This window comes from Rhea americana, unplaced genomic scaffold (assembly GCF_003343005.1).
Source record: "Rhea americana isolate MKP2758 unplaced genomic scaffold, rheAme1 scaffold_171, whole genome shotgun sequence".
In the NCBI taxonomy this organism is placed as follows: Eukaryota; Metazoa; Chordata; class Aves; order Rheiformes; family Rheidae; genus Rhea; species Rhea americana.
The window spans coordinates 1,977,877-1,987,097 of NW_028185828.1; the positions used below are offsets into that span (position 1 = coordinate 1,977,877).

At 59.9% G+C, this 9,221-nt stretch overlaps 1 protein-coding gene across 1 annotated transcript; it reads left to right on the forward strand.

Moving 5' to 3' along the window:
- The first annotated feature begins 6 nt into the window (after nt 1-6).
- CUNH2orf42 (chromosome unknown C2orf42 homolog) lies at nt 7-9,127 on the forward strand. Its single transcript, XM_085301043.1, has 8 exons — nt 7-839; nt 2,651-2,761; nt 3,150-3,254; nt 4,832-4,936; nt 6,026-6,133; nt 7,097-7,197; nt 7,372-7,534; nt 8,411-9,127. Exons 1-8 carry the CDS (start codon nt 14-16, stop codon nt 8,617-8,619), a joined length of 1,728 nt encoding a protein of 575 aa, XP_085157169.1. The 5' UTR covers nt 7-13; the 3' UTR covers nt 8,620-9,127.
- Nucleotides 9,128-9,221: the final 94 nt, after the last annotated feature.

Genomic DNA, 9,221 nt, shown 5'->3' on the forward strand with positions numbered 1-9,221 from the left:
GGTCGCCCGGAGCATGGAGCCGGCCGCGGCCCGCAGCAAGGTGCCGGCCTTCCTGTCGGACCTGGGGAAGGCCACGCTGCGGGGCATACGGAAGTGCCCCCGCTGCGGCACCTACAACGGCACCCGGGGGCTGAGCTGCAAGAACAAGACGTGCGGGACCGTCTTCCGCTACGGCGCCCGCAAGCAGCCCGGCGTCGACGCCGTCAAGATCGTCACCGGCTCCGATCTGCAGCTCTACTCCGTCCGGCAGAGAGAGCGGGGGCCCGACTATCGGTGCTTCGTGGAGCTCGGCGTTTCGGAGACGGCCATCCAGACGGCGGAGGGCACGATCATCACGCGGCTCAGCTCCGGCCGCTGCTACGTCCCGTCGTGCCTCAAGGCGGCCGCGCAAGGCGTGGTGGAAAACCAGTGCCAGCACGTCAAGCTGGCCCTGAACTGTCAGACYGAGGCCACCCCGCTGACCCTGAAGAGCTCGGTGCTCAGCTCCGTGCAGGCCTCCCCCGAGACAAAGCAAATTATATGGCAGCTGGCGACGGAGCCCACGGGGCCCCTGGTGCAGCGCATCACCAAGAGCGTGCTGGTGGTGAAGTGCAAGGCCAGCCAGAAGCACAGCCTCGGCTACCTGCACRCCTCCTTCGCCCAGAAGGTGAGCGCGAAGAGCCTGGCGGAGCACCGCTTCTTCTGCTCCTGCCAGGCCCTGAAGGCGGGCAAGGCCGGCTCGGCCAAGGAGGAGGTGGCGGCGCAGAGGTGCATTCACTTCTTTGCCTGCATCTGCGCCTTTGCCAGCGACGAGGCCCTGGCTCAGGAGTTTGCCGAGTTCCTGAGCTACGACGCGGGCGGTAGGTGTGGAGCGCGCGACGCGAAACGCTGACGTTGCTGCGGTGCTGGGCGGGGGGAAGGAGAGGCCGCGGGCRTCGGGTCGAGGGCAGCGGTGCCCGGCCAAGCGCTGGCTGCCCTCCGCTCTCCTGCTTGCATCCCGCATTGCTGAACCACGCGGCTCACTTCTGCCCTGGGCCGCCCGGAGGCAAGAGCAGCCTTCAGCTGGGTCCTGTCAGGCCTTCGTTAGCTGGGGCTTCGTTTCCTGCCTCCTCCCGCTACAAGCAGGTGCCTCAGCACAGAGGCAGCACTGGGCTGAGGTGAACGGGGGGAAGCTGGGCTCTGAGGCTGCTGCTTGTTGGCGGCTGCTTTTTCTTCCAGTTTTGCGCAGAAGCAGAGCTGGGAGCAGAGCAGGGCTCTCCCATGCTCCCGGAGTCAGGGTCCGCCCCAGGCAGCGGAGCCCGAGGGGCTCTGCTGCGCCCTGCTGCTGTAGCCAGCCGGGCTTCCTCTCGCTGGGGTGTCCTCTGCCTGGGCAAGAGCAGTGGCCGCATTGGGGAGAAGCTGAAATGGCTCGTGAAATCCAAGCGGGGCAGCGGTCGCTGGGCTGAGCTTCCCCCCGGGCGCTGTGCACCCCGATAGGTGCCCYCTGTAACCTCACTGTCTCTTTAGGCACCCAAATATATTTGGAAATCTGCCTGGAGGAGGCCAAGCTGAGTGAAGTGAGTTAAAGTCACAGAAAAACTCCATTCCACTTCTGGGAGCTGTTTCTAAATTGGCCGGGTAGTGCTTCTGGCCTTGTCTGAGGCATTAAATCRTAAAACTGGTACGAGATGAAAACCAGCCCCCCTCTGCCCCAGCCGCAGGGGCTGCCTCGTGGTGCCCTCCCCAAGAAACACTTCCCTCCCCTGTATCCTGGGTTTCCCACCCGCAAAACGTGACTGCGGGGCCAGAGTGTCTTTCGGGGTTTCTCTGACGACGCCTGCAGCACGCTCGGAGGTTTTTGGGCGGGAAGTCCCAAAGAAAGGACGGCGCGTTGCCGTGTCGTTGCGCGGCTGCGCTGTGCCTGCCGCTCGGCCCTTGTGGCATCGCTGCTGTGGGGGCGAAGCCCGGGAAGGCAGCGGATCCSAGCCCGTTGCCGTCGGGAACGGCGCTTGCCTTTAGCCAGGTGAGTGACTTGGGAGCCGGCGCGAGGTGCGCTGGCACCGCGGAGTTTGATGCCAGGTCAGAAAGCAGGAGAGGAACAAGCTGAAGGCTGGAAAGAACTTGAAGGGGAGGCGACTTGATTGCACCCGGAGACACAAAACCTGGGAGCGGTTGTATTTGTTGGTTATCCTCCTGCACGAGCGCGCCCGGGTACCAGGGGCCGAATCCTGCCGTTCAGGTGCGGAGTGCTCCCTGCTGCGGTCCTTCCTCCTTCCCCGGTTCCCTTCTGGCTTCGTGTCAAACAGCCSTCCTCTGGAGCTGATTTGAGTCCTGCCTTTCACGTCTGGGTTTTTCCCCTTGGTTTTTGTTTAGCTTTCCTGTGTTTTTAGGAGCAGTGACTCAGGGTGCGGGTACTCGAAGCATCGCTGGTTAACGGTTGGCTTTGCCAGCCCGAGAGCCGTTCAGCRGCAGATCGAGCGCGAGGCTGCGCTCGCAGCTGCAAAAATGCAAAGCCCTGAACGCTCAGTGGAGTCTCTGGTTTTCCTTCACCTGAGTAACTGGATGTGTGGGATCGGTCCTGCCGGGTTCACTGGGGCCGCTTGTGGGAGCAGTCACGGGAGAGCGCACTGGGATTGGGAGTGGGTTGGGAATGGGCGAGGGGCTTTTGAGGCCTGAGCATTGCTTTTCCTAGGTCTGAAAGGCATCATCGTGCCGCAGCTAGTCTGCAGCCCYGAATCGACAGCGCCAGCTGGCGAGACTGCTGCTTCCAAGCCCAAAAAGAGGAAAAAGGACATAGCATCTGGTGAGCGAGCGTCCGTCGGAAGGGCTGCGGCTCGGGTGGATCGTGGACCTGGACGTTTTCTGAAGGAAAAGCCATCATCCGTCCAGCTTGCACGCTTACAGGAGGGGCAGCCCCACTGCGGTCGCTGAGAGCCTTAGCACGCCTTATACCCTCTCTGGTGCTGCCTGGAAGCCTTTCGGACAGGCCCTGTGTGTCGGGCAGGCTTCCGCAGTGAGCCTGAATGGCTCTTCAGCTTAACGACATCAAAAATAATAATTAAGAGTCCTTCGCTCCCACGCACCTGGCCCGGAGGGGAGGGTGAAGCCAGAGCGACAGGCGCGAGGGGCTTTGCGGCACGTGTGCAGGTTGCCAGGTCTTGGGCACTGAAACTCCCTGAACTTCCCCTCAGGTGCGCAGGTGAACAGCCCTCTCCTGGCTCAAGATGCAGCTAACAGCAGCCTGAGGAAAAGCAGCCTGAAAAAGCCGGCCGTTGCTTCGTCGCTGAAAAGGCAAGGTAGGGCTCGTCCCCGCAGGCTGCRGCGGGGGCGCCCGGGCACGGCGCGAACGCCGAGCCCGCTCCTTGGCCGGCGTCGCCTGTCGTGCCGCGGGAGCTGGCGGAGCCACGCGGCCCTCACGGGCCGAAGGCTCGCGCCGCCGTGACCCCTGCGGCGGCAGTGGCTGGGGCTGCAGCCCCCCGCGTGTTGTGGCCCCAGTGCTGTTGTGGGCAGGCAGGCGTTATAATGATACTAACCTAACGCAGTTACATGCTTTCCTAGACAAAATTGAAGAGGTGATTTGGATCAGGCATAATAGTAAACTGGACTGTTGCTGTTCTGCCACCCTTGGTGTTTATAGTATCCTTAACACACAAAGCTACCGAGGGGACCCCCATCCCGGCCAGAATCATCAAATAGCTGTATTATATAGTGGCAAATACTTGTTCAGCTGGGCTCTGTCTCAGGCTACCCAGTTAACTCTCTTGGAGAGCTTTGGGGAATGTTGCAGAGGTAAATGAGATGTAAACTCAGATAACCCTGGCCACCTCAGGAAGTGTTTCACGTGCGTGTGTGTAGTAACTGTTATCTCTGAGGAGAAGGATGCGTACTTGCGTGTTCTTACGAGCTGTTCAGAGAATCGGTCCATCTCCTGCGYAAATCTGTGCGTGTGCCCAAGGAGYTGTCGCYCTCCARAAAAAGCCTCGCTCCTTCCTGATGGTGGCTGGGGCTGGCTAGAAAGATTTCTTCAGTGCTCTCTTCTCTTAGCTTTAGTTTTGGCCTAGAAAGTGGTACAAACCGTCTCTTTTCCTCTCTTCCCCCCCCCACCTCCACAAATTTATTGCTTGCTTGTCTGCTGTTTTGTTCCCCCCCCCGCCCCCAAGTTCTGGTGCTGACTAGCAGCAGTGACTTGCTCACCCAGTGCTGGAAGTGTGCTTGCTAGGAAACACGTACGCCCCGTCGGTAAAGTTGCAAGTGCTTTCCCAGGGGGACAAGCCAAAAGTCAAGCTGCCCGAAATAGCAGAGRGAATCTTGTTAGGCAGAGTGTGAGCACTGGCTTTGCTCCTGCAAATGCCTGTGTATGCTTCAGGGAGAGTTTTGGGCTTCTTGGGCTTTCTTAGCACACGGAAAGCCCACGAGTGGTTTCTGTGAAAACTGCTCTGTAATACACAGTGCAGTTATTGTACTGTTGTGCCGAGACTGTAGCAATTGCTGAAATCACGGGAGGATTTGGTGTGTACCAATGGGTCCCCGTAGACCTCTGCTTTTAAAATAGCTTTGTATTTCTGAGCTCAGGGAATGAGATGCCCAATAAAGTCATTTCTGATCCATCAAGATGGCAGAAATGTTATTTATTTGTTGTGCTACTGTCTGCTGTCTTTCTGTACTGTTTTACAGAGGGCGTCATGTCTACACACAGGGAAACTAGTGAATGCAAAATGGGAACTAGTTGACTACATACAGACACTTACCAGACTCCCTCCCACGGGGCCAGCGTGTACTGACTTGGAATTGTCCAAGTTATTTTCCCTTCCTGTCTTTACTCTTTACTTGTGTGAGGGTGTAGATTCTGATTTCACTTTCCTTTTCCTTTTAGGCTGTAATCAGCTGCTGGATGAGTCACAGGTGACCCTGTCCTTCCAAGAATGGCTGGCCAGCGTCACTGAACGTATCCATCAAACCATGCATTACCAATTTGAGGGTAAGTCAGTCTTTGGAGACCATCTTCCGAGAGCCTCTGGGCACAATTTTGTTCCCAGCGCAACCTCGATAGTTAACAAGCAAGCTCCTGGCAGCATTAAATAACTGTCATCCTAAAGGGATGCACATGCTTGCCTTGGTTGGAGCAAATATTATCTTACTCTGGAAAGTTTCCATCATCTTTGATTCAATCATTAAGCATGGGCTTAAGTCTTATCAAAAGCCTAGTGCTGATGTTTATGCTTGGRGAAGGGAGAAACTCCCTTAGAGCTTATTTATACTAGAAGAAATTGCCTGGAGTGGAGCAGAAAAGGTGAGGTGAGGTGAGACACCTCGCACGGTGTCGTGTCTTGTACATCTAATACCTGGGGGAGTTCAAGTCACGTGCGCCGCTCAGCTTCACGCAGGGTGAGTGGCAGCACGTGACGTCTGCAGGAGGCTGGCAGCGGGTAGCACACCCCAGAGCAGCATCCGGAGGGAGGCGGCCTTGGTCGCTGCTTTAGAAATCCTTCACTGGGCTGTAACTCGTGAGCACAGCGCTCGGAGCAGCAGCAGAGAGGCTGTGGGGCTGGTGCCACAGCACAGCTGGACTCTCCTTAGGACAAGGACAGGAATGCAGAGTGCGAGGAGGTGGGATGGGGTGTGGTGGTGTCTCACTGCAGGCTCTGTAAGCCCTTCCCAAACATGTCCACCACCTTTATTTGTGCAGTGATGGTGGTAAGCATGAGTGGTGTGTGTGCTCTGCCCTCTCCCTGCTGCTGGGAGCAATGGTGGAGAGCTGCAGCAGCAGCAGCAGYAGTCCTCACTGCTTGCTKCAAGCCTCAGCRTTCAAGCTGCTGAGGGGCCCCTGTCAGCAGCAGCTCCCTGGCTTAGCAAATGGCTGTTCTGAAAGCCTGGAGGAGCCCCAGGCCCCGCAGCTGTGATAAGCTCAGCGTGGCTGCCCTGCTGGGTGCTGCTGCACTAGAGCCAYCTGAAACAGGGGGTGGGTTATGGGGTGGTCAAGGGTAAAAGTGGTGGGAGACGGCCGCTTAGRCAGCGGGCAAGCACAGCCTCTCACCTTGCCTCCTGCCTCTTGTCTCTGGGCACCTAGGCAAGCCAGAGCCACTGGTATTCCACATCCCGCAAGCTTTCTTTGACGCGCTGCAGCAGAGGATTTCCATTGGAAGCGCGAAGAAGAGGCTGCCCAACTCCACGACAGGTAGGGTGGGACTGAGCTCGTACCGTGCAAGCAGCACATAGTTAGTGCTTGAGGCAGGATGCTTGGGCAAGAGGAGACCCAGCACCRAAAGAGAGAAAAGGGGAGCTGGCGCTCAAACCTGCTGCTATTTCATACGCRGTCTTCATGAAAAAGCTGCCAGAAGAGGGCAGTGGCTGTATGAGCAGGGGCTGAGCACTGCTGAGTGAAGGAGGACGTGCAGCCTCCGCTACGTGCTGCTGCTGCTGCCTGCACGGTTACGGCTTCGTGCTCTAGCGTATCCAAGGGCTTTCCAAGAATCCAGTGCGGCGCTGGTGTCGCGGACGAGTAACCTCAGGTTTCGCTTTTCCCTTTAGTCTGCCCACAGCTGACCGAGGGCTCCCGTTTTGGGTTAAGCAGGCAGCAGTGCTTTTCACCCTCGCAGGCATTGCTCAGTGCTTCACACTAAAGCCCCTGGGACAGTGTGAAGCGTAAAGCAATGCTCGGCCTGCGCGGGAGCCTCTGAGGCTAAGGGCAGTGCACGAGCGTGACAGGACCCTGGGCTGCAGCAGCCGATGCAGTTGGGCCTCAGGCCCCTTGGCCCTGAACCAGTCAGTGCCCTGGGCTTCCCCTAACTCAAAGTTCMTGAGCCAGCAGAGGCAAAACAGATCTTTCTGAGAGGGCAAGAAAGGATTTACTTTATTAGCTGCTGCTAAGTGAGGCCTGGAGGAGAATCTCCAAGCAAGTACTAACCAGCGCACCCAGGGGCCAAGGTCGGGGTCGATTATGAAAGAGGCAGATAGCAGGAGTTGCACGAGGAGACAGAGCTTGCTCAAGCCTGCAGCTGAGGTAAAGAGAAAAACAGGAAGGKGTGAAGAAGAAAGAAAGAAACCTCCTTAAGAAGCAAGCTCCCCTCTCAGGGGGGCTTTGGGCAGAGCRAGACAGAAACCACCTCACAGCCAGTAACCGGCTTTTCTTTCTCCTCAGCTTTTGTCCGCAAAGATGCCCTTCCACTGGGGACTTTCTCCAAGTACACCTGGCATATCACCAACATCCTGCAGGTCAAGCAGATCTTCGATACCCCCGAGGTAAGGCTGACTGGCAGCCCCCACGCTCTGCCGCGACCACGAGGGCGGCCGTAAGCACCCCTTYGGGAAGGCGCGGGGCTCAGGCTCTGCCCCCCGCTGCCTCCAGCAGCCCCTGCTCGCAGCACGCCRGGGGCCCCAAGCTCCTTACTGCCTTCCTCCTGTGCCTGCTGGCAGATGCCGCTGGAAATCACTCGCAGCTTCATCCAGAACCGGGATGGGACGTACGAGCTGTTCAGGTGCCCCAAGGTGGAAGTGGAGAGCATTGCCGAGACGTACGGGCGCCTGGAGAAGCAGCCGGYGATCCGGCCCTTGGAGCTCAAGACCTTCCTGAAAGTGGGTGAGTGGCCAAGGGCTGCCCGGCGGGAGCAGCTCCCGCGCCGGCCGCTGCCCCGGCAGGGAGCCCAGGCTCCTGCGGGGCTGCCCCGGGCCCGGGCTGCGGGCCGGCTTCTCAGCAGCGGGAAGCAGAGCCCCCTTCCAGGGAAAGCGGCCTGAACATCGGAAAACAGGAAGATGSTGAAGAGGAGCTGCCACCTCCCTGGAGCTCCTGCCACCCAGTGTTTTGAGGATCTAAGATATGGGGCCTCCGTGCCTGCCCCATGGAGCACCCCGCAAGCCAAGCTCCCACACAAACACAGCAGAGCCCCCAGCAAAAGGGCACCCCACCCGGGGGGGCCCTCACCAAGAAGGGTGCCAAACACCCTCGCTCACACGAACACACAGAGGGAACCCCTAGCAAGAGAGTCTCACCAAGGGGTACGGGGTTCCTGCATGGATAGGGCCTCCAGCAGGAAAGGTGCCCCTCCACAGAGGGGAAGGAGCTGCCAGGAGGGCCAGCGGCCTCCTCCGTGGAGGGGAGCCCCCAAAAGAAGGGCTCCCCCAGCAGCCAAGACAGCAGCCACAGCCCAGGTGTCCTMCTCCTCTAAAAAAATATCTCAGACACCTGAGATGGGCCCAGCAGAGCTGTCCACCCCCCACCCCCATGGTAGGAAGGGGGGAATCTGCTGCAGCCCCAGGGCAGAGGCCAGGCCCTCCGTGTGCAACAACACTGAAAGGTGTCTGGGAAAAAGAAACAGCCCAGCCTCCCCCCTCAGGGGGTGCAGCACCTAGGCCCCCCTCCATCCCCTAAAACCAGATAACCTCAGGGCCTTTCTCACCCTGAGCTGAGCCCCAGGGGGCCCCAGCCATGCCCTGACCCTCTTCCCCCCCTCCCCAGGCAACACCTCCCCCACCCAGAAGGAGCCCACTCCCTTCATCATCGAGTGGATCCCTGACATCCTACCTCAGTCCCGCATCGGAGAGCTGCGCATCAAGTTCGAGTACGGCCACCACGGGAGCAGGCACCCCGCCGCCTTCCCGGACCAGCAGCCGCCCCTGGAGCAGACGCTGGAGCTCACCCCGCTCACCACCATTACCTTCCCCTGAGCCGGCCCCCACCGCGCTCACGCAGCCCCACAGCACCCCAGGGTGCTGCCAGGGCRCTGCGGGTGGAAGGTGTCGCACCACAGCAAGCGCGCAGCCCGCTGCTGCTGCGGGAGGGGCGGCTGTGCAGCAAGAGCCCCTGGGCTGGCCGGGGCAGAGCCCGCACCCCCAGCGCAGGGCACCCGGCTGGAGACGGAGCCGGGCAGCAGGGCTGAGCCCYGAGTTCGGGGCCCCCAGCGCCCCTGGGCAGGCGGGGGGCACGGGCCGGAGCCAGGCCAGCGGCAGGAGGCTGCTCAGGGCTGGGTCCGGCCGGGCTGCAGCGTCTCCCGGGTGGCAGCACCACCTCAGCACCCCCTGCACCAGCACCCCGCAGCCCCACGTGCTTTGCCTTACTTCCACTTGGGATTGGCTCCGGCCGCACCTTCATCCCYGGCAGCAGAGCCGCAGGACGGAGACCCCGAGCCTCCGTGGGGCCGAGGCAGCCGGCCATGGGAGCTGCTGGGGAAGCAAGAGGCTGGGCTCCTGCCTGCCCTACGCCAGCCCTGCGGAGCAAGTGACCCTGCTGACATTTGCCACTTGTTTGCAGGAGATACCTTGCTCTTACA